The sequence below is a fragment of the Aythya marila genome (genome assembly GCF_965140915.1).
Source record: "Aythya marila genome assembly, chromosome: 8".
In the NCBI taxonomy this organism is placed as follows: Eukaryota; Metazoa; Chordata; class Aves; order Anseriformes; family Anatidae; genus Aythya; species Aythya marila.
The window spans coordinates 1,970,854-1,995,928 of record NC_139049.1 but is presented as its reverse complement, the minus strand read 5'-3'; the positions used below and the strand labels follow the sequence as shown (position 1 = coordinate 1,995,928).

The window sequence follows — 25,075 nt, the reverse complement described above, 5'->3', positions numbered from 1 at the left end:
TACTTGATTCTACAACAAAATCTTCTTCTAATGTAAAGTTCATTTAAGATACAAGAAGAGAATTCGCATTCCTCCTTGTTGACATGTAAAGAGCATTAAAAACAGTTTCTCAGGCTGGTAGGTTTTCTCATTTAACTCATTTTTCATTCTTGGCAATGGAAATAGACAGTTGTCTCAGCAAAACTGAGAAGAATTCATTAAGATCTCAGACCCAGGCAAGAAATTTGCTTAAAAGAAAACATCTTAATGAAAATTATTTCATACTCACTCATCTTCAACTTCAGAAATAGAAGCAGAATATCAAATTGGGGTTTAAAGAAAACAGAGTATGTGCAAATTGGCCCAAAGTTTAGTTTTATCATGGAGTCTTGGAAAAATATCTTTGTTACCAAACAAGGTCAAATTTTTCTTTCTTGTGACCTGGACCTCAAGTGGGTGTGTAGTGTGAGTAGGGTATGTGTTTTGTCCGTGCTCAGGAGAATTTCAGCCAGCTTGTACTCCACACTGCACTCAGTGGGAAATCATTTGACATTTAGCTCTTTTCTCTGGTTCACATTTAAACTAATGGAAAATAACAGTACTGAAAACAAATTCATATTGCTTCAGTTATCTAAGAAATCATTTCATTTCCAAGAAATCTCCAAGATGTGTTATACAGAAATAAAATCTGGGTCATGTATTTTTGCTTTTTTAGTTTTTTTTTCTTCAATTTATCTTATTTAATGAAAGTACACTCTTGCTTTGTGCTTTACAAAATATTATGAAACTAGTCTTTCTCTTTTGCCATAATTATTTCAACTGAATTTAATGTAAAGGCTAGAATTTATTGCATATTTTGCCCTTACAAATAGCTGCAAAATCTTTCTATACATCCATTATAAATAAATTAATCATAAAACAAAACAGTATCTATGCATTCTCTTCATATTCTGAAACAGCTTCTTCAAAATGTCATTCAGCTAGACTGCAATAGTCCTTTTTTTTTTTTTTACTAGATTTGCACAAAACCCAACTAAGTCCCACTGAACATCTTGTGAAAAAGAAAACACAGGAAGTTCAAAATGTAGCTGTTTTTTTTTATCCCTGGCTCTGAAAATAGGAAGGGAGCTAGTATTCTGAGGACTAGCAGCCACTTTTTGTATTTACAAAGTACATTAAAAATTATTCAGAGAATACTGACAAATAATACAAGGTAAAAGGTCCTTTAGTAATGTAAGGACTTGTTATATGAAAACAGGCCAAATATCACAGATACAGCATAGATCAGATCTTATGAATCTTATTTACTAGTATGCAATTTACTAATGAAGAATACTAAAACCAAAACAAACAGAAAACAAGCTTCCCCCCCAGAAATCAACACGAGATGTTACATCTACAAATTCATCTTACTGTAGAATCATTTGGCAAATTATATGTTAGACCCAAACAGGTATTTGAGATATTGCCTATTTCTTTATTCCAGGAACCATTCATATTCTTTGGTAATGTTGCTTGTCACAAAGCACGTGCCCCCAGGCAGCACACTCTCTTTTTCAAGTCAAAGAAGGCAGAACATGCAACTGTCTTCAGGCCAGCTGGCCATGCTGTCTGAGCTGAGCTCTCTAGTAGTTGGCTGGTATGTCCTCGTTCCAATGTACTCATGTCACAGTCTTGTAGAGTGCCACTGCTAAATTTGGAGCTACTTTTCAGCACAGGCTTCACAGTATCTCAGAGGCATCAGTCTAAATAGACTAGTACAGGAAAATCTAAGTCAGTTGGGTTGTAGTGAACTATAGGAGCTTTTGGCTACCAAATGTGCAATGAAGCCTTACTTTTTGAAGGTGCTTCTGAATTGAGGAATTCTTGAATGTAAGGAAGTATCGTTTTCAAATGTACACAATTTCCCTCAGCAGTGGAGATTTAACATATGACAGAATTATTTAAATTAATTATTTTTTGGCAGGAGGTTTATGAATAAAAAGATCCATCACCTTTTTCTTCTTGAAGTTCCATGCAATACTGAAGTCAACCTTTTTTTTTCCCTTTTTTTTTTTTTTTTTTACAACAAAAAAGGAATAATTGGCATTCTAAGACTTGGATAATCCTTGAATTCTCGTAGGTAGGTGTAGTGTTTATCTTTTGCCCAGATTGTCATCTGAATGAAGCAAAGCAAGGTGAACAGACCCACTGGAAGGAAGAAAAAGAAAAAGTTATGCTTCATAACTAGGGAAAGAACACGTTCTTGTCACTGACGATGTATCAGAGGGAAGTTCCAAAACTTTACTCACCTGGAACACACTGAGTCATGACAGTGAAACTGATCCATGTCCCCACCTGTTTTGGCCAAGGAAATTTAAAACATTTCTGATGACAGCATTTGCACTTATGTCTCTATTGATCAAAACCAACCTTGTCCTAGTATAGGTAAATAAAAAAGCCAAGGTCAGCCAGATCATTTTCTAATGTGAATAACCTTTAGCCAAAAAGGTGAACGGTGCCCTGTTATTACAAACAAAACCTTTATGTTTGCTTCCATACTTAATATGACAATTTTAAGCATTACAGCTAGCTTCCTTTTTCTCTGCCTAATTTGTGTTTGTCACTTGTCCATCAATGGTAGGCACAGTAATTTTCTACAGCCTGAGACTTAATGCTGTTCTCATTAACATCTGCTAATGACACAATCACACTTCATCTTCATGTAAGTCAAAACCTGACACAGTCTTTCTGCACAAAAGTGAATTTTACACTCAGTTTTACTGTTTCTAACAAGTTTTGAATTGAGTTGGGAGTTTGGCTCCTGATTAAGGAATATGAAGCAATAAACTGGTTGAAGCTTCTAAACCAGACAGCACCAACACAAACGACCGTATAACTTAGGAAAATGGGGATGAAGACCTGGCAAGCATTGCTTCATACACACTACTTCTCCATTTTATCTACTACAGTATCCTCTATTTATCTGTGCACTATCTTCCTGTACATTGTGATATTTGTTCCTGGGCTCTCTTACATTTTAAATCCATTAGATGCCCCATCCCCTCACTGCCACACACCCTCAGTGTCGATCTTCCTGTTCCTGTCTGCAAAGTTTCCAGTGCTTCAAAATGCATTTATATCTTGTCTAGCAGCTACGCTGAAGCACAGGCCCAGGTCCATTTGGCATGTAAGTACTGCCTCAAGGGTGGACAGGAAGAACAGATAAGTTCCTGTCTGCTGTGTGGTTTCTTGGGTTTTACAAGAGGAGGGAAAATGTATTGGGCTGAACTGTTTCAGAGTTTTCTTCCATGTTTTAACATGCCAAAAGAAATGAGAACTTATCCAGCAAAACTAAAATCTTAACAGCTCATTTGAAAATACATACCTCGTAGGTATAGTTAGGGCAAGACACAAAGAAAAACAGCCATGTGAAAGGATTCTTTGTTGGATATGGGATCTTACGGGTTTTGGATCCTATAGATTAGAAAACAAATCACAAAATATTCATACTCCTAGATATAACATTTCCTATAAAGACAACCCAGATCTGCCAACTCCTGTGTCTCATCGCTGTCATAGGGACAAGCAAGATATGGAAAAACAGGATGTCCTCTGGACCCACAAGAAGGAACAGGATAACTGTGAGGAAATTTTCTGGACATTAGCAAGACATCTACATAACCCTTCGATCGCAGTCGCACCTGTTGTGACTTAGGTACGTTTTAGATGTTAGAAGTTAAAGGTGTTCTCTGTCACAGAGCTGGATTTTAATAGTCACAGTTGATAGCTGTTAAGATGTTTGGCTCATGCACAAGGAGCTTTGGTCTGCACAGAGATCTTGTGCTCCTCTTCATATAAAGTCAGTGAAATTACTTCCGCTTGCTCACCAACATGTTGCTTATACCAGCACTTCTGCACTACCCGTGTTTCCTTCTGCACTACCCGTGTAATTGATACCCTCCAGAACCAGTCATTTCACGAGGCAGCATAACTGTGGAAGTACTCAATGGCTGGACTAAAGTGAAAAATAATATTGTAATTTTTACCATCTCTCCGGAGGTCACTAAGTGCAACATGAATGGAAAAATTTCCAGCTTCACACAGCTGCAAGAAAAGGTATGACAGTTAAAATGTGCTTCTCTTCCACTTACTCTTCTTACCTTTGTTATTTCTCAGGGTATTTAAAAAAAAAGTTAAAGAAGTTATTGTAAACAAGATTTTAAAAAAGGGAGTCAATTGTAAATAACCAAGATTGCTTTCTGACGGGTGGATGGAATCTTCTTGTTCAAACATGAGACCATATTATGCTCTGTTACAGTATTTATGAGATTTGCCAATAAATGTGGACTCTGTTCAAAAGATCAAATTTACTTCTTATACAGTCCCCATAAGATCTAAACGCAATAACTAAAGTGGATAAAAGTAAATCCAGGAGACACTTTATCTTTTAGCTATTTTCTGATAAAAATACCAGAAAACTTGATTTGGACAGTTTTGATTTCTCAAAAGTTATCAAAATCCCAAGGAGGATATGAGTTGAGCTGTAAGTTTTCTTTTCTAGAGTATAGTTGATACAAATAATGAAATGTAATTGACCCAGCTTCCTCCACTGGCTTTAAATAATGCTTCCCCAATCAATTATGCAGAAAGTGTATTGAAACAAGCCATTTATATGATTACGGACAGTCTTCAGTGTCTGCAAAGCATAACCATTAAAGCAAATGACTGGTCGTCAGACCTCCTGAGTTTTATTGTCAGCTCTTGTACAGTTATGTAGTCTCTCTGTAAAATGGGAATAGGTTACTAACTCACAGAAATTTCGTACCAGGAAGCTGCTTTGAGAACCTCCAGTAACTGACCTTCAGTTTCTTAAAGCAAGTGAACAGCTGGTGTTTTAAGTGAGTTAAACATACATAGGAAAAATGGGTACATCTTTGTTGGCTACACTAATGTTATGTCTGCACGTATGGAAATGTTCCTAGGAACAGTGAGAATGAACAGACACTGTCTTAAGAATTTTGCTTCATAAGGAAAGCTGTAAAAAATGTTCCTGAAAATGCTTGTAAGGAGCAACACCTCCTCCCCTCACTTCCATTTGCTGCTAACAGTTGTATCAAAATGAACGCCTTCCCTTGGAAATAAGCAGTGTGCTGTCTTAGTTGGCCAGTTCACTAAATTTTATGACCTGTTGTGATTCTTACACTCAATGAACAGTTCCCAAAAACAAACTCATTGGCTTTTACACAGTGTCACAAACCAATAGTTCCAGGATTCTTTTAGACTGTGAGAGATCATTTTAGCAGATCAATATCCTAGTCTTAGAATAGATACTTAATCAAAATCTTCCCTTCTGTACAAGATCACATTAAAAACTGACATGTATCTGTTCTGCATGCAGCTTTAGTAGTATGTCCCAAGTATTCTAGTTTTAAGTATCTGCTTATCCTACTCATTCTCCCACTTACACAACATAAAAAATAAACCAGGACATTTTAGCATTTTATAAAAGGAGCAACAGACCTACCAGAAACATGATCACAGCAAAATTAATCTGTTTTTTCCCATAAGCTACAAAACAAAATGTTTACATATGGTTAGCACTAATACACAGCCAATAAAGGACTTAAATCATGTTGAGGGCTTTTATGCTACTTACAAGGAGGAGTGTAAAGAGGATGATTGATGTAATAAGCAAGCCAAGCTGCAAATCCCCAGTAATACAAGCAGTTCTGAAAAACAGTTATTTTTACTTTGTTTCAGTACAATCCTCTGGGTCAGTATTCACTGCAAGGACCACTGATAACAATTAATTGGGCTGATCCTCCAAGTTGCTGATAATACAACAAAAAGTGACAACACTGGGTATGGTAAGGCAGGAGCAGACAACAGAAAATAACAGAAAGGAAGTAGTGCTCATAGAGTAAGATTTCCTTTCAAATATCTCAGAGCTGTTAAATTTATAAACAGTTTTAGAAACTACAGTCCTACTGTTGGAAACAGGTTTCTCTTGTCTGACAAGCCATTCGGCCAAAGATGATGCGCCACACAGTCTGTATGTTAAAGACAGACTTGTTTTGCTAACCCCTGAGACTTCATAAAACCTGATTTAGGCACTGTGCTCTCTTTCTTGCTTATTTCTTTGTATTTATTTGTACAATTTTTATTTGTACAATTTATCGACATTCTTTTTCTTCATCCATTGGTTTTCTTTACTTCGTATGCCTTAACTCTTCCTCCTTTAAAACATCACACCTGACCTTTCCCTGTGTCCCTTTCACCATAATATCTTTATTTTGTCCATTTTGGTGCTGTTCTTGGGTTTCTGTGATCTAGTTTCCATTCTCTAAACTCTGATAATGAAGCTTGCACTGTACTGATTCATTCCTGACTAATTTCAAGAGTTTCATTAAAAAAAAAAAAAAAAAAAAGAGATTGTTTTTTCCATTTCTGCCTATTGTGTTTTTATCCTTCAGTATCTTGGTGACAGGTTATCTTCTCCTTCCTTACATGTCTGCTGGGAAGCCCTTTCTTGGCCTATTCCTCTTTTTCCTCTATGGTCTCAACTCTATGTGCCATTCTCTTACAGACAGACCTTAAGCATTCTTGACCACTCATACACCTGTCTCCCATCAGTTCAGATTTCCTCCTTTATCAAAGATAGTGCAATCATTGAACTGCCCAGAGATCTAAGACAAAATGAAGGAAGACCCTTTTGGGTATGCTGTAGTACAAGCACGTAATAGTTCCTTGCTCTGAGATTAGGTATTGCAAGGTAACTGATGAGACAGAGCAAATTATTAACTAATCATTATAGATCAGGTAGGACAAGAAGGGCAAAGAGATTAAGTATCTTCCCTGTGACAACCTCCCTTTTATCCAGGAAAAGCAGCAGAGCTGGAGGAACAACTCCAGTGAGGAACAATCTAGTCAGTGATAAATGACTAGATAGATAAATGAACCTAGTCACTGATAAACTACTGCTTCCTCCCTAACGTTGATTTCTTCTGCCATCACCCACAATGTACTAACTGCTGTGCAAACCTAGGTAGAAATGGTTTGCTGTAGTCTTGGAATGGCACCTTATGAACAACCATGCTATAACTATGCAAGTTGGTACAGGATGGGTCATATGGGAATGGATTTTAGTAAAGTTAAATAAACAAATAATTATGGCTCAGCTCCCAATAATACTTGGTGTAATTAAACTGATTATTCATCCAAAGAACATGATTGACCACAACAGTTATAAGTTATACCTCAGTTATAAGAAAAGGAGCTTTAAGATGAGTGGAGTCTGCCACTGCTAAGATACTTAGCAGTAATACTACAAATGGCACGCTGTCACTAGAAGCCCTTACTGCTCATGCAAAAGCCTCGTGAGGTTCAGATAGAAGCAACAGAATGTATGCAGGCTTAATGAACTCACTTGAATGAAGGGAATTGTTTCTGTGAATCTTCATATTCCAGATAAATAACAAAGCTTTACAATATTATAAAGAGGTTTTGTGGATGATCAAGTTGAGATATTGCAGGAATAGTTTATTTATGAGATCTCTAAGTTTAAATATTTCTGGTTAGCATTTTTGTTTTCTCTACTCCAAGTTATCATCATTCCTATGGTAAACAAAACTATTTCTTAAAGTTCTGCCTACGTTTACTCATATCCAGCATGTTCCTTTCTGTTTCATTATATTATCTTCTAGTTTAAATGATATTTCTTTAGCTCTAGTTGTTTGTTTTATTTTCTCCAGATGTGATCATAGAAAGCAATAATATCCTGGTTTTTTTACCCATGAAAATGCTGTGTAAGACCTGTCATATGACCAATCTTTGAGGAATTCCACTGGTAATCTCCCTATTAATAAAGGTATGAGAGATCCTTTTCTGATACAACATCAATCTTTCCCTTAGTTAGTTCCTTTACCACCACACAGTTGTTGTTTTTTTTTTTTTTTATTAATCCCTGGTTTACTCATACTGAGCCATGTATCTGAGAAATAAGTATATTATGTTAATCTAGCATGAACTGCTTTTGGTGAACCCTTACTGCATTTTACTGCATCATTTATTCCCATTTCCATTTGGTGAACAAAGGATGAAAATCACAAATCTCATCAGTTCCTGTTTCAGGCCTCTGCATAGTAAAACTTAAGTATCTCTTGCTAACTGAAACATGCCGTTGTGCTTGGGAAATAAGCATCTATATTTGCTTTGTATGTGATCAACACTTAAATTAAGAAGCTTTGTCTACCATCTGTGTGTGAGAGAAAAAAGGGAAGAGGACGTGATACTTTTCTGATTGGCACAGTTCTGGAGTAACACCATCAAAGTCAATGAAATTATAAAAGCAAGTCAAACCCAAGCACTGCTAAGCAGGGAAAACTGAGAGCAACTTTACAGATGAAAGCAAGTACCACCAACCTGCAAAGGTAGAAAAGTGATCAGAATGACTGGTACAAGTGACAGTTTTAGCAATTACATTTTGTTTGGTCTGAAAGGAACTAAAAGTTGGCAAGGACCACAGTGAAAAATGAAGATTTATCATACTGTACAGATTCTTTTTCAAAGTAAAGTTGCCCATATAACTGTTGTTTAGCATGCATTAGCTACTATTGTGTGAAGAACAAGTCTTTAAGAGATCTGCTAGCCTTTTAACAATCCCTGCATTCTTCTGCTTCAGAAAACAGTGACAGGGAAGGTTCTTTCCAAGGGCCACTGCTCAACTACAGACCCTCATTCCATTTAGAAAGCATGAAGCCATCACCAGAACTACCAGAGCCACTGCAAAGCTGTAAGGAGTTAGCCACAAGGTAAAGCTTCAACTGCCTGCAATATTCACTGCCATAATGCAAATTCCAAGGGACTGTCTAAATGCAAAATGTTAACTACCCAAATGGTCATACTATATGATATGTTTTTCTAGCTGTAGATGATGATCTCTTGTTTTCCTGAGTACAAAGAGCATTTTTGAATATCACTGTGTACTCTGTTGCTAACATTTTTAAATAACCACAGCCCATACAAAACCGTGCAGCTTTGCAGACAACTAGGAAATAAGGGATCTGCATTTTAATGGCTGCCCTATGCCACAGCAGCACCGATAAGGATAGGGGGTGCTCCTGGATGAGAAGAAAATATAGAATAAACAAGTTTACTTTGCATTGGAACAATAAAAGGTAAATTAACAGTTGCTTATCAGCAAAGACAATATGAGGTGGGGAGAAGTAAAGTGATTGTTACAAAAAGTTTCTTTTTTTAAAAAAAAAAACAAAACAAAACAAAACAAAAAAACACCTCCCAACACTGCACCTATCTGTGCTACCTTAAAAGTTAATTTTAGTAAACCTTCACACCCAGGGAGGTAGCTGAGTGGAAAGGAAGGGAGGGCTGAAAGCCTAAAATTTTAAGAGAGCAATGAGAAAACTGTAATGTGAATAACTGTATGGCAACAAATGGGTAATACAATAGTGACATTAAGAAATCTTTTGAAAGAACTACAGATTCATGGGTAAGATTTGCTGCACATTACTACAAACGCCACGCCAAAAGATCTGTGCTGCAGAGGCAGAGAATAGGTTGGCTAGGTTGGATTTGTAGGGGGGCTATGGATAGATTCTGTCACAATTTACCTTCACAATATTCCTCAGTGGCATAGTCCCATGGGAGAACCGATGAACAAATATTGTTTCAATCAACCTTTTGATGTAGTGGAAAGAATGGCAGATACATGCCAAGCTAGAAACAGCAAGACAAAAGCATTTAAGAGTGCTTAAAAAAACAAATGTGGCAAGACATTTGGAGTAAGACTACAATGCTAACAAGTAATACAGCTCAAGCCTGCAAACGGACTTACTTAACTACTGGATGTGGGCTTGATGTAAACCTCTCATCCAGTCCATACACAAAAGGCATGCGGAAATAAAACAGAAAATAGATGAACAATGGACCTGTATATTCTATCAAAAATACCTGCAAAAAGAGAGAAAATAATTAGACAGCTGAATCAGATGATGGTTCTGCTTTGGTTTCTTTGTGATAAGTAATGCAGTGGGATAAACACCTCCACTGACCCAGAATGGCATTTAGAGATGCAGGGAGGGAATAGCAGGTTTGGGCTTAGGCTATGAAATCAGTAGACATGCACATAAATGTTCTGCAATGTATTTGCCTCAGTTGCATACAAACAGCCATTGCCAGTGCAGCTGACACAGTTTGGGTATGAAAAGCTAATCACAGCAGCCCAGAGATCATGATAACTGTGCATGCATGTTACATTTATGCAGCTCTCACCCTCCTCTTGCCCTTAAAAACTATTTGTTTATTTTGGGTTAAAATTAAAGTTGTTGAAGAATTTATCTCGAAATAAATGAGCTTTCTTTCTAATGAATGAATTTTATTTAAACTGGAAATACAGTTTGCAAGTGTTCACAGGTGACCCTATCTATATGAACAGTTAGTGCAGCAGATATTCTGGAAAACAATCAATTAATTCTATACTCAAATAATCTTTCACTGGGGACAGAGGAGAAGAGGAAACTGAAGAAGCTATTTTCTAACCTAACTTCATTTCAGGCAGGAGTGTATTTCTCATGAGGATCACTTTACATTGAGGTTAGCTTTGGACCAAGCATTAACGGTTGCATTTTTAAAGTGAGGAAGGCAGATCAATACTTCATTTATGGAGAAAGAAGGGAAATTGATTGTAATTCTGTCAAAGAAAACAGAACACGTCACTTTTTAAATGTGTCTAAAGTTATTTTAACTATGAGAAAAGACGTTTTCATTTCAACTTCTGTAACACAATCAGTATTTTCTGTGGCAAAGGTAGGACTTGACTGTCATTTTTATTTGATAAAACTGAAGCACTTCTTGGCTTACATTTGAATGAACTGGTCTGAAGGGCAGGGAAAGCAGAAGGTAAAGGACAGATTATGGAATTGAAGAAGTCTGGTGTTATTTTACTGTGATATTTTAGTATATAATAATGCATGTAGGTCTTGGAGTCTACATTGCCATTAGAAGTTTTGCTTGTCTTACTGGTTTATGGCTTGTGTAATAGCTGACTTATCAGCATAGCATTTAAAGTGATGATCTGAAGATTCAGTCTTGCAGATTTTATTATTTTTTTTGCTTCCTGTGAATCCTTGCTATGTCATTAACACAAGATTTTTAGTAATGTTTCATAGCAAGGAGATGGTAAATGTGTGGTAAATTACTGGGTACCTTTTCCTTTGTGCTGTGCTGGTTCAGTGTAACTAGTGGAAAATATGTGCATCTTGGGGTTTCTGAAGAACTTTCTAGGGTTATTGGTCACCTCACTGTATAAACAGCACTCACTTGCTGAGTGAGTTGTGATGGGGCTTGCCTTTGAGCTAAGAGAGTAAATGTGAAGTCTTTGTGGATGGCTCCTAACACTGCAGAAATGATCATCTGTCATTAGCCTGGTGTTAGCATCCTGGGACACAGCCACATGCAGACAGCTAACTCATTTTACTTTCATGCATTTTCCTGCTGAAGTCAGTTCAGTTACTGACAGGTAAGTTGCTCACATGCCTCTTTGCAGACAAACTCTGAGTATAATCCTGATTTTGTCAAGAGAGTTACACAGGCCCTCTAAAGCAGATCCCCAAAAGCATTTAGATACCTAGTTCCTAGTGATTTTGCAGTAGACATCTAAATCCATTTGAGAACTTGCACCTTAGTTCAGTACAACCAAACTACCCTCTAGCAAGTTTCCCACTGCTGCTCTCCCAGGGAACTAGACATTCAGAATATTTTGTTGCTGCTTTCCCTGGTTAAATGAACTGAAGCGATGAGGATTCATTGCCTGCATCCACTATCAGAGCAGACATCATGCAGAAATATTGTAGAGAGACAAAAAGTGATGTAAGGATTAATTATGGAGAAATAGCCATTAAAATGGCTCAGATTTGACACATAGCTCACCGTAGTCCATCCTATCTGTGGCCCTAAATCTTTAAAGTATAAGGTAGCAGTTGTGCCAACAGGGAGGTGCTGCAGGATTTCCTCATCCCTCAGGGACTTTCCTTCTGAGAAGGAAAGAGGTAATTACATCTCAATGAAATTCAAGTCAATTTTGCCAGCATACTAGCTTTATATTGTGCTTTTATTCATCTGTGAGATTCTTTGACCTGACATGGGCTTACTGGAATCTAAATAAAAACAAAACAAAACAAAAAAGAATGCTTATCCTTAATTTTGATTTATCCCTACAATCACATGTAAGCCTAGATCCTCTATTCAGGATCTCTCTAGTCAGGAGAATTTCTGATCCTATCTGCCTAGTCCAGTAGACTTGGTTTATCACTGCTACAGAAGAATTTGCTGATGGGTCACTGTCTGTTAATACAATTCCCTGACCTCAAAGTCAGCTGCACCTCCATCTTTCTCTTCCCCGCTTCTCACTGCTCATCACCAGACACAAGGAAGCTGTAATAAGCTAGGACTGCAAGGCCCTCCTACAGAGGTCTTCATTGCCTCCTTTTTTTCCAAAGCTAGGAGGTGATTCCACAGGAACTGAGCTGGTGATCCAGTTTTTAATGCCTGGATTTCAGGGTATCCCCATAAGGTCAGCATTTTCTCACGGTAAGTCTCACAACAGAAACTCATGGAGGAATCTAACAATGTAGATCTTTGAAGAAGGAAACAAAGTACTCATACGCCTGTTCTTCATGGACAGATTCTACACAATGAATTAATCTTCACCAGCATAATTCTAAGGGAATATATAAATCAAATTTTCCTTACTAGAAGCAAAAGAACAAAGCGCTACATTTTATACTGAATGCTAAGATGAATTAGCACAGTTTGGCAATTGGACTTTCTTTTGTGCATCCAGGCCACGTACTAAGAGGCTTCTAACAGTGATGCCTGCAACTATGCTAATCAAATCAATCAGCTGGCATCAGCTTTGTCAGCAAATCCTACATCCGCAGCAATGTGTTTTACATTAGCTTACCTCAAAGGAACCATAATTCCTGCCTGAGAGCAGAGGATTATGTGAATTGATAGCTGTAACTCAGTTCTTTTTAGTACTCCCAGCTGAGCATCACTATGGGAATCATTTCACTGCAGCTAAGGGAAGTTAAGAGTCTAGATTCTGTGCTGCCTGTCTTTAAAGCAAAGGTGCTCAGTAGTTAGAAAGTGCATCGGAACAATGTGCAGACTCCTGAATTAATTACCAAGCGCCAAACAGATGGATGGAACTCTTTTCAATACTTTCAAATAATTTAATTTGTTCTCGATTCAATTCAGTCTTCATGGTGCTAAGTAGCATAGCTGGAAACAAATTTTTAAGAGCTAATACCCATGCAAAGTACACCTGTTATGCAAGGCCCCTGCTCAGAGCTTTATTACTCCAGTTCTCATAGGTACTTACTTGGATCAAGTTTTATTGACTGTCTTGCTGGATACCACCGAGGATCTGTAAGACCGTACAGAATTTTGTGATATGCAGTATTTGTTTTAGATTACCCACTGTTAAAATAAATGCAACATAACAGAGTATGATTTTTTGAATATTTTTAGGAATATTCATTTAACATGAATACCTGTGAGAAATTATGCAGCAGGAAAAATACAAAGATGTATCAGGATAGTATAAAAATGGTATTGAAATCTCACGGTGATCACATTCATGTGCAAGTTACTTAGCATTATGTGTGTGTGCATCATATGCTTCAAGTTCATAATTTTCTCTTATTTATATTCTGTATATTCTGATGTGATACAAACTCTTGCAAAAGTTATACTCACATAATTTATGGAACATCAATCTTATCTCCCTAATTGTAGCATTTGGTTCCACCTAGACAAAAAATAATTAATATATATAGATATATATGTAAGATATGCACATTTTGAAAGACAGCTATTAGGTGTAAGGCTATTCATGTAGAAATGTGACTCAAACAACAAACAACATAACTTTCTTATATATAGCTAGGATTGGTATGGATGATTGCAAGTATTTCTTACAGGAAAATGGGAGGACCTAATTTGTGGCATCTGTTTCAGAGGCAGTTACAGTGGCAATGATTAAGAGTTACTACAGCAGCATTGACAGTTTGATGGCTTATGAGTGAGTAAGGTACAACTGACACCATATAGAGAAGTGAGTGAAGTTGTGCTATTTGCCCAAGAGCTCCTTTGTGAAAAGGGCTGAAGTGCTCTGTAGTGAGTATGAAGTACACATAGCTGTTGCCTCTCCAGTGGCCAAAAAAGGGCTATTAAAATACTTTCCACAAACACTACATTTACTTTAAAAAACATTAGTAATTTTAAAATAGTCACCTAGCATTTTGAACAGATTTTTGTGTTTTACCTTATCCAGGAAGCATAGTTGTTCCTTTGTCTTCCAGTCAAGGATTTCCACCTGAAAGGATACAAAATTATGATTATTATTGCCTACATAATCTCTAAACTCTTGGTTGATTCTCAATTTTGCAGTCATTATTCAGAATGAGACACCTTTTTCCTCTGACCTATGGACTGTGTTAAAAACAGCTCTGATGTGTTCAAGAGAGAGCTTTAATCATTGATGGGTTCTCAAAGCACTCAACTGGTGAAAAAATAGCACTTTTGCCAAATAAATTGTCTTCCTTGATAAATTCAGAAGTAGAAGCAGCTAATTGACTGATCAAAATAGGCATTCTGGGGTGTTTTGTTTTGCTAGAATAAAAGGAACAAATAAGGGACAGACAAGTTTCATGGTAATCACTAAGGAAAAGTTTATCTTCAGAACTGTTCTGATTTATAAACCTAGAAAGGCAATTTGAGAAAAAAAAAAAAAAGTAAATGTGTATATACATGCATGTAAGCAAGTATTTTGAGTACATACCGCATAAAGATTACTATACAATGTTCCCAGAATGTGTGTTAATTATAAAGAGAGTAAAAAACATCAGAAAACATAATGAACAAATACAGCTAAAGATGTGGACTTCATAAATCCTTGAGAGGTTGTTATAGAAATATTCAATGTTACTCTTGCCTCTCTGATCACCCATATTAGAAACTATGTATTAGCATTTTATTTTCCAAGTGGTGGTTTAATTGCAGCTCTGAATAGGACAAAGTGGGTTATTTTCACGATCAAATGACATTTTGGCAAAAGGTTTTGATTTTAATTAACAGCCAAGCAGCAAAGTCCCCAGATGTTTCAAAGCCCAGTCGCAGCAGACTAGCAAAACTTACCATATAGTTCTTGTGTTTTAAATTGTTCTCATCAAACACTTTGTAATGGAACATTAAGGTACAGCTAAGACTGAAAGTTCAAAGCTTATCTGTCACAGTCACAAATGACTGGGACTATCATTACTCTTTTTTTTTTTTTTTATAATAATAAATGTCTAATGTTAATTATGATTGGTATTAACTGACCAAGGGGATAGATTAACAGTAGACTTTAAATATGATTCCCTACTAAAAATAGGAGTCACAGTCCAGTATCTTTCTAATAGGATATTTTTGAAGAGATGACTTAGTTAGAGTATCTTATTTCCTTCTTTTACTTGTCCCAAACTATTCTTTATCTGTTGGCGTAGCAATGAAGCACTTCAGCTCCAGCCAGAAGTATCCTATCAGATCCCTACAAGGGACACTAATGCAGTAGTATTTTCTACCTGTGCACTGTAAGCTGCCAAGGGGCATCAAGGGAGGTAAGCACTTTTCCTCCTTTGCAATGCATAATGCATGTGTGCCAGATTATTGTTATTACATATTTCTACCTATCTCCTTTTGAAATAATATAAAGTACAAGTTTTACTGTCTGTCTGAGAGATCACTGTGGGAAAGCAAATGAAGTGGATTCCTTTTCTCTGGGATGCTGAACTACAGCATTCTGACTCTTGCAGCCCACAGAACATGTACTGTGGGGACGGTAAATATTTTTTTGTCATTTCTGATGCTGAGTTGTTACAGGGGTTATTGAAACCTTTGGTGTATTTCAAAGCTCTTGTATCCAAGAACAACGCTGGGCAGCCCTATAGACTGCAGCAGCAACCAGTTTAGAAGCCTCCTTCCCATTCCATACCCACTCCCAGCATATATATATTGGATCAGAATCCACCCACTCCACCCCGCCCTGGAAGTTTTAATCTTATGGTCTTTAGTGTCTGCATTAAAAAATCCTCTCCATGTCAATTACAGAGTAATTTGGATATCTGTTCTGCCACCTATCCTCTTCTAATTGGGTTAGTCTTGTTATGCACAAGGCCAGACAGTAAATTACAGAACATTTGCTTTTGCTCTGTGGTTTTCTTGGGAGTAGCTGTATTAAAACATAGGTATTTATGTGAACCACTGGAATCAGTGTGGAAAATAATCAAATCATCCACCATCTTCTGTATTGCTGTTTGGTTCTGTTCCAGCATGTCGCTTTCAAGTGCCAAACTGGCATACCTTCCTGTACTAGCCCTTTTCTTCAAAAACCTACAGAGATGATGGATTCAGACTTTTGAAGGTGCACAACAGCGGTGAGTGGCAAGGTCACCAGCTGCAATATGGGAAATTCCCATCAAATACGAGGAAATGACAAACATTGGAAGAGACTGCTTAGAGGGGATGTGGAATCTCCATCCTTGGAGGTATTTGAACCTGGACTGGACAAGCTCATGTGCTGTCTGATGTAGGTGCATCTGCTTTGAGCAGTAGCTACAAGACTTTCAGAAGTCCCTTGCAACCTAAATTATTCAATGATTCTATATTTTTGAACACTCATTCCTGAACTTCAAACATTTTAGTTACTATCAGTTACATTCAAGATCTAAGCAAACATAACACATGCTTTCCCTTTTCAGAAAGAGGCACACAAGAACACTGCTGTAGATTCCACTCCAGTTCATAGAAATTTGTGCAATGACAGAGTGAAAGCAAGGTGATTGTTTCCTCTAATTATCATGCCTCTGATCTGTGACAGAACGTCCCCAGTGTGGTTAGCAGTTCCCTGCATAAGAACCAGGAAAGACTGATCCAAGCTAAGAAATGTTATCTTTTCTGAACATAATGGCCAATCGCATGAACCCACATAGCACTGAACACAGTGTTTCCAGTCCTCAGGCACAGCACCAAGTCAGTTAATGTATTGGTTGGCAACAGTCTTTAGATACCCAGCAATCTGTTCTTGGAACACTTACTGATGGGTATCATCCCTTTTAAACATAAATTGTTTGGCTCAGAGCATTTTAATTTCTGAGTGTTTCCAAAGCATTTAGCACAACAGGACACTGACAGTCAGTTTGCACTAGTGCAGTATGACTTGCAGTCCACTTATTTGGTGATTTTTTGATAGGCATTTTAAATTACAGCTTCTCAAAAACATCTTTGAATAGAATGTAAGCAATAGGCAGATTTGTGCATGATAGCTCAAAGTTAAAACTCTTCTAGAAGTAACTACAAATACATACCCTCAATGTTTAGGAGACAAACTTGTTCTCATGCATAACGAGCAAAGACTGATAACGTCTTTAAAGACAGAAAAATTCTTAATTATTGTTTAGAACAGGTCAGGAGCAAAGAATAATCAATTTATGATAAATGCAGAAAAATTAATTGCAACAGTTAAACATCTATTCAGAAGGGTGGAAAATTTATTCACAGGGGAAAAATGGTTGAGCAGTGTTTAATTTTTTTAGATAGGGTGCCTTTAATAGGATTACAAAAATACAGTAGATCAAATCCACCCAGTTTAAGGCTGTTTCAGATGCTCAAGCATCGAGAAATGTTCAAAAAATGATGTGATAACTGTAATGGAAATACAGAAACATCGTGTCTGTGCATCTTGGAAGTTTTATTTGCAGCCATTTGTACTCAGCAGATTCAGTAAACTCTAGCTTAGTGAGATTTTTTGAACACTGACATAAGCATATATTGTATCGATTTCTTTTTAAATTACTCAGGAAAAAAAAAAAAAAAAAAAAAAAAAAAAAGCTTATTTTATAGTCTTGGAACCAACCAGCCCAAGAAAGAGCAATGCAGAATGAATTAATTCTCCCTGAGCTACTGGACTGCTTATGTAAGTCAGGTTCCTGTAATTTAACCATTAGAAAAATCAGTAGTTGCTATAGTTCTAATTACATCTTTCTAAACATTTAAGTTTTCCAACTGAATTAGTAATTTTCTCTATTCCCTTAAACTTTTCTTGAATACTGTGTTGTTCCTGAAAGAAGCAAGCATGTCTTAGTGTGGTCTCCCACTAGGGCATATCAGGAATAATGTTCTAGTATCAATAAAGTTAAGCCAAAGGGAAATTGCTGTAACTGTAGTTACACTGAAAAACTGTGTTTGTGCTGCTGCTACAACTGACTTTCAGTCTGAAACTTGCCTTGCATTGGAGTGTACAAACCATTGCAGAGGCTGAGTCTAAGGATCCATCCAGAATGGTACCTTTCTTACTGATAGAGCCAACAGCAGGTGACTCACAGGAACAAAACAGGGCAAGAATGCAGTGAATGGGGGGAGGAGAGAAGACATACAGATTGAGATTTTCCTGCAGCAGAAGTGGTGCCTTTGTGTTTATTAGCTTTTTTTTTGTGGATTTTTCTTCAATTACTTCTTCCACATGCCTTTTAAACCTGTGTAAATTTTTAGCATGCACAGTGTCTTGAGGTGAGGAGTCCCACAACTACATGCTGTGTGAGAAGGTTTCTGAGGAGAATCAAGGCAAATGTTTAACCACAAAACCAAATTTCATCATCTTACCTGTGGAGGGCTATACTTTTTTTTCTGTAATTAGTTCAGCTACGTGAAACCTTACCTCTCCGAAGTGAATAGCTCACATTTCATGAGACTAGAATCTTATTACATGATTTCACCAAGTATTAAAAAAGGAGATAGTGATACCCATACTCACAAAGTTTCATACAATTAAATTTCACTTTTGTAAAATTCTGATGTCTAACATTTAGAGGTTCACAAGACATACACCAGGTGTTTACTCATCAGCCTCTTAAGTTCTGCTCCTGTGTATGCCTGAGAACCATCATCTGGACTATACTGAAACTCAGTATATTTTTATTTCTTCCACCTGTTAGAGGTTTGTGCGTTAGAGGTTATCACAGTGAATTCTGGCTCCTGAAAGCCTATGAAAGCTTTCCAGCTTTTGCTAGCATGACATCTTCCATGAGGATACACAGGATGGGAAAGTAGCACCAGTTAATTCTGACTCAGTGGGTATTTACTTACATTGGCTAGCACAGCTGCCAATTTCCCAGTCATGCTGAAGACTCCCATCATTCACCAAGTATCACTGTCACTATTAAGCAGATTGGAGTGCTTCCATCTGTGAACCTAAGCCAGCTTTGACGCAATCCTAAGAAGACATCCATGTTTTTCAGTGGCACCTCACAGCCTTTTCAATGTACAAAGGAGACTAGAGCTCAGGGCTCTAGTTTATAGTGATTATTTTCTGCAATGAGAATATTCAGGTAGGAGAGGTTTATAAATGCTCTGTGCAAATCAGCACTGTGATTTGCAGTGTTGGACTTCAGTATCTACAGGTCCATTACTACTCTTCATGGATAATTTGGTGTATGGATGTCAAAATGTACATCCAGGGTGTGCTTTCAACATGGAATTGAAGAGACTGAAGAGAGATTTTTTCCTTTCAATTATTTATTTATTTTTGCCTAGGGGTATTAAGGTTGGGTCTGCTGTCTTTTAACAAGGCAAGAAGACCAGAAGCTGCGGGAAGCCTGTAGCCCTTATACTGATGGATCAACTCACAATAGCTGTGTTTACTTTTTAAAATATGCTCCTAAGAAGTCCATTATTTTCTCTAAAACAAGTCTTTTGATTTCAAATGTAGCCTTCAAATCCTAAGTGGCTCCAGGTACTCCCTGCCAAGTAATGTTTTATTGTCACATTTCCCTGTACAAAAAAGAGAGTTTCTCTCTTGAGCTCCACAGAGAAAAAGGACAAATTGCCTGTCTTTTAAGTGAAGCGGCACAAATGACTGTACAAAGTGTTGTTAAGTGTATGGAGAGGCGATGTGGGAAGAGAAAGGGAGAATGTTTTTCCCCATCTTCTCAGTTCTGTGATAATTTTATGTGTTACTTGTGAAAACAGAACAGACATTTTCAAATCGCTGGGCAGTTTTTGGCAGTCTCCCTTTAAATGACCGTTCAAACATCTCATGTATGGCCTTGTCTTGCTCAGGCTGCTCTTGGAGGATACAGAATCTTAAAATCCTCTGCAGTCCTGCTTTTGGCACTTGTTCTCAGTGTTTCTACTTGATGAGGCTTTAGACAGCATAGCTCTGAGTGGGAGAAACCTTTGTAACAGGAGCTGTGACATCTCAGCAATGCCAGTGAGGCAGCAGCCATCCCCCCTTGCATTCAGAAGGTTTTCATCACAGTCAGAAGGGGGAGAAACTTTAAATGCCAGCAAGCAGGGGGGCACTACATTATAGCTTTTAGACTGTACTGCATATGTCAGCTCAATCTATCCTCAGGGAACAGAGTCCAAAATATTTTGGGTTAGCAAAGCTTACAAAAGGCACTCCTCAGCCAAACCAGTTAAGGAAGCAAAATTACAACTGAAGCTCTTATGGTGCTAATTTTGTACAATGTGAGTGTATTTGCTCAAGCATATTTCCTCTAGGAAGACACAGGGACATGCTGTTTTCTTTATATGAAATGCTTTTGAAGACTTAAACCTATCAAGTAGAAAAAAGGGTAGAATTCATTAGCCTAACTTCAGAGCTCTGCACTACAGACATTTACCTCTGAGCATGTCATATAAACACCCTTTGTAGAGAAAGGAGAAAAGCTGGCACTTTTAGGATAAGCTTCGTCATCAGCTTTGAAACACATCTAAACTAGGTCAGAAGAGTTGTTTTCTAATACATTTAGAGAAATGAGCACTCCTAGAGACTATCAGTTATCTCGATACCAGTCTCTACCACAGACCTCTAAATTCTGGGAGGTGAATCTCAAATTATCAGGTGCAGTACTTTCAGGTATGCACATGTCTTTAAACAGTAGCTGTTCTTGCCAGGCTTCTCCTGAGCTATTAGTGATAAAACAGCTGCAAGGTGAAATTAGAAACATGCCGGTGCCCAAAGTAAATAAAACCCATTCTAGCCTTATTGCAGAACAAGAAATGTACAGACAGTCACCTAGACATGGGTCTAGGAGTTCAGGGACCTGACTACATATGTTAGGTAGGGGAAAATCACTCAGCCGCTCTGGATTTTTGGGTATTGATCCATTAGGTCCAGCACACTTTGGCTTCATCAGTTAGGCTCATAATTGTTGGTACTTAAGTTTGAACACAACCTATTCAAAATAAGTAGTTAAAGGTGATTCCAAACCTGCACCTGCCTTTACTGGCTACTTAGAAGTCACTCTAATACAATGTTGCCTGTTTTTGAAGTATTTCTGTCCTTAGCAGAAATGAGGAAGACTCTCATTCAAGGAAAAGAATTAACAGCCGGTGTCTGAGCACTCACAGTCAGACTGGTGTTCTCACCCATCTTTTTGTTGGTCCATTCACATTTTATTCATGGTTAGGGAAGAGGACCTTCCTACATACTCAGTATGAAATTGATTGCAGAATCACAGAATCAGTCAGGTTGGAAAAGACTTATAAGATTACCTAGTCCAACCTTTAACCTTGTACTGACAAGTCCACCACTAAACAATGCTACTAAGTTCTGTATCTACACATTTCTCTGGACATGCTCCAGCATGATATCCTTGTTGTAGTGAGGGGCCCAAAACTGAACACAATATTCAAGGTGCAGTTAGGTACTAGGCATGATAAAATGCGCAAAAAATAAAATAAAATAAAATAAAATAAAATAAAATAAAATAAAATAAAATAAAATAAAATAAAATAAAATATACAACAGAGAAAGAAGCATTCCACCAATACACTTCCACTAAACTTGTAATAGTCATATTAGAAAAAAAATTAGACAGCAACAGTTTGGTGTTTGCAAAGTGCTTTGTGATTCTTACAAAGAGGTACCACAGAAAAGCAATAAAGGGTAAATGGCTCTGACATGTACAGGCAAAAGCACAGAACTGCAGACTAACCCAAAGCAGGGAACATTAATGTTTTTAATATCAATAGAGATTTTTTTCCCTTTAGGAAGTCTTGGGAATGGTGGGACATTTACTCTCTCTCCTTTCCTAACTTTCCTAACTGAGCTGTCTTGAATTTATAACAGAAAGCAAGTCAGTGGGGAGAACAGTGCTGAAAGCAATATGCAGCAGCACTGCTTAGTACTACCTAAGCTGTCTTTGTCCACATCCCACACCCTGAGTCTGCTCAGACACACACTGGCTGTGCCTGGGCAAATCTGTTTCCACACATTATCTGCTGTACAGAGAAAAGGACTAAGACATATGAGGCTGACTTGTAAATAAATTCATGAGACATTCTGAATTTGGATTAGTGTTGCTTAGACACAGGATATCAATTAAAGACACAAAAGATCTGGATCTGCTGCTATTGTTCTGCCTCGTGAGGTAGAGCACACATCATTTCACTGTTTCATGCTTCTCCATCTGTACAATTAGGTAGTAATTATGTCCATAGGTCTCCTAGTAGTGAGTGCTATAAAGAAGTTCAGTACAACTGGAGCAGAAGAGCAAACCTGCCAACCTGACAATGACTGGAGGTGTTTAGAGGGGTATTACACGTGTGCCTGATCCTGCATTTGGATATCACAGGACCTAGGGACAGCAATAGAAATGCAGGAGGCAGTGAAAAGCATGGTTATTTTTCCTAAAAAATAAATAGATAACCAGGGAAGTGAGTATTGCAGGGGAAAAGGCACTGCAGGTGCCTACCACACACCCACTAGGGCTAGAGGCAGCTTAATTTGCGGAAGCATTAGTGACATCCAAAAAGCTTTCATAGCTTTGAAAAGCAACATCTGAACTTTTAGGTCAAGGTAAGTAACTACAAAAGCAGTTTGATTTTTTTTAGACTCTGTTAATGTTGTAGTAACAGCTCTTTTGTATTTTGCACGGGGGGGGGGGGGGGGGGAACGCATTCAACGTTAGGTGAGTCTTGTGCTGGAGACAATGAACCGTAAACCTGCGGGAACGTTTCAGATTGCCACCGGTAGGCTGGCACCAACCTCTCTGGGTAACTCTTCAAGAAGCGTTGCATTAGCCAACACGATGCCAGCGGAGTTGGTGCGGCTGTTTATGTAAGCGGATCCCCGCCCGCCCAGGTGCATGTCACTCCGCACTGGCAGCGTGCACGGGGAGCCGGGGGCCCCAGCCCCTCGAGGCTGCGCTCCTCTGAGCCCCACGGGGCCGGGCCAGGCTCGGTCGTGCCCCAAGCCGGGCCACCAGGTGCCCAGAACATTCCTCGCCCGGCCGAGCCGAGCCGAGCCGAGCCGCGCCGCCCCGCAGACCGCAAGGAGCCCGCAGCCCCGGGGCACCGCTCGGGGACCCCCGCCCCGCCCCGCCCGGGCCGCCCCTCGCCCCGCTGCCCCCCGGCCGCCCGCACCCACCTCGAAGAAGCCGGCCCTGCCGCCCATCCTGCGGCCGCCGCCTCCCGCCGCCGCGACCCCCTCCCGGCCCCGCACCGCCCCGCTCAGCCGGCGCCCGGCCCCCGCGGCGGGGCTCCGGCACCGCCCGGCCCCCCCCGGTTCCCCCCGCCCCGCCCCGCCCCGCCCCGCCCCGCCCCGGCCCGGTCCGGGCGAGCCGCGGGCGGCAGCAGCAGCGCGGGGCGCCGGCAGCAGGGCGCCCTGCAGCATGCACAGACGGGGAAAGGCAGGTTCAGAGCCACGGCTCGGCGGCGTTTGACTCGAAAGGGGGGTTATTTTCCTTGAGAGGCACCGAGGAGCTGCAGGAGATCAGTCGTGTTTCACGGTGCGTGCTGGTCAGAGGTAGAGAAATGAGATGACCACCAAAACCCACAACTGATCGAGAGCCAGAAAACACCCTCCTGTGTTTTTTTCTGCCAGCGTACCTCGCGTTTCTGTGTGGTTTGACAGACGGCAGACCCGGGCTGGGTCCCTTCTGTGATGTGCTCCCATCACTGGCAGAATTAAGCGCATAGCATAAAGCAGTACAGAGGCTGGTATTATTTTTTCCTCCAGCTACTATTTATTCCGTTACCCATTTGTGAGAGCTAAAGGAATTAAACATTAGCGGATTCTACCTGCTATACAGAAACATTGCTTTTTCATGGCTCTAAGTTTCCATTATACAGAAAGGTTTATACCATACGCTCTTTGGAAGCCCTTTGCTAACCCCAAATTTTATCTGCTTCCATAGGACTATAACCATCAAAGCTTCTTAAACAAAATATTGGAGAATAAATTTCAGATGCACAAAGCATGAGGCCCCCACTGGCACGCAGGAACACCCAGTGAGGCAGAATTCACTACCGGTGTGAAGACAGGCTGGAGGTGCATGCTCCTTTTCAAGGCAGTTATGTGTTTGGATGGTTAGTGCTGGGATCTGGTTAGACCTTCTGGATTTTTATGTTAGGAAAACAGAATTACTGCCTGTCCAAAGAAGCAGGCGTTCCTTCAGTATATTTGTCTTCCAAATGGCCTGCGTTCATATACTGAGGAAAACTGTCTCCGATATGTGAAAGTAATCAAGGTAAATACAGAAAAGCAACCAGAACACAAACACAAAAGCCATTTAAGCCAACCTTCCGTCAGAAAGCTCTCAGACAGTTCTTCAGACCAACAGGTCCTGCAAACGGTCCCCCGGCTGGGTGCGGCACACCGCCTGCAGCAGGCACACTGTAACGGGCCGTTCAGCTCCAGTGCTGGCAACAGCGCAACCCGCGGCCTCGTGCTCCCTGGAGCCCCACTGACAGAGCCCCCTTCTGAACCTGCAGCGCAGGACCTTAGCGCTGGGTCCGTCAGCCCAGAAGACACCCAGTGACTCCACGGCGCAGCCCACGCGGCTGCCGGGAAGGGGCCGCGCTCGGGGACCGCCCGCGGCCGCCCTCCCGCAGCACTGGGGCCTGCCCGGGCCGGGCCGGGGCCTCCCGGGGCCTCCGCTCCCCCGTGGGCCCGCGGGAGGCCGCGTCCCGCCCGGCGCCCAGGGGGCGCTGCCCGCTGAGGGCCGGGGCCGGGGCCTGGCGGCGCGCAGGCGCAGGGGGTGGCGGCGGC

The 25,075-nt window shown here is 39.7% G+C and overlaps 1 protein-coding gene across 4 annotated transcripts; it reads right to left on the bottom strand.

Moving 5' to 3' along the window:
- Nucleotides 1-819: 819 nt before the first annotated feature.
- LOC309880872 (very-long-chain enoyl-CoA reductase-like) lies at nt 820-25,073 on the bottom strand. Of its 4 annotated transcripts, none has more exons than XM_082766259.1 (13): nt 24,607-25,073; nt 14,306-14,356; nt 13,738-13,789; nt 13,361-13,405; nt 11,908-12,011; nt 9,815-9,930; nt 9,591-9,696; nt 5,618-5,690; nt 5,486-5,529; nt 4,008-4,065; nt 3,347-3,435; nt 2,271-2,316; nt 820-2,169 (listed from the first exon to the last, which is right to left on the bottom strand). In XM_082766259.1, the coding sequence occupies exons 3-13, from the start codon at nt 13,751-13,753 to the stop codon at nt 2,042-2,044; spliced, it is 825 nt and encodes a 274-aa protein (XP_082622385.1). In that variant the 5' UTR covers nt 13,754-13,789; nt 14,306-14,356; nt 24,607-25,073; the 3' UTR covers nt 820-2,041. The 4 variants fall into 4 exon arrangements, 3 of the variants coding, with proteins under 3 accessions (XP_082622385.1, XP_082622384.1, XP_082622386.1); XM_082766258.1 differs by lacking the exon at nt 24,607-25,073 and adding an exon at nt 23,453-23,531 and having other exon boundaries at nt 2,037-2,169; XR_014318036.1 differs by lacking the exon at nt 24,607-25,073 and adding an exon at nt 23,453-23,531 and having other exon boundaries at nt 2,068-2,169; nt 2,271-2,397.
- Nucleotides 25,074-25,075: the final 2 nt, after the last annotated feature.

Coding starts and splice junctions, on each gene's coding strand:
- LOC309880872 (XM_082766258.1), bottom strand. CDS start 23,479: ATGGGCGGCAGGGCCGGCTTCTTCGAG. Junction 9,697..9,814: donor AGCCCACATCCAGTAGTTAA/GTAAGTCCGTTT, acceptor TGCTGTTTCTAG/CTTGGCATGTATCTGCCATT. Junction 2,317..3,346: donor GCCCTAACTATACCTACGAG/GTATGTATTTTC, acceptor TGGCCAAAACAG/GTGGGGACATGGATCAGTTT.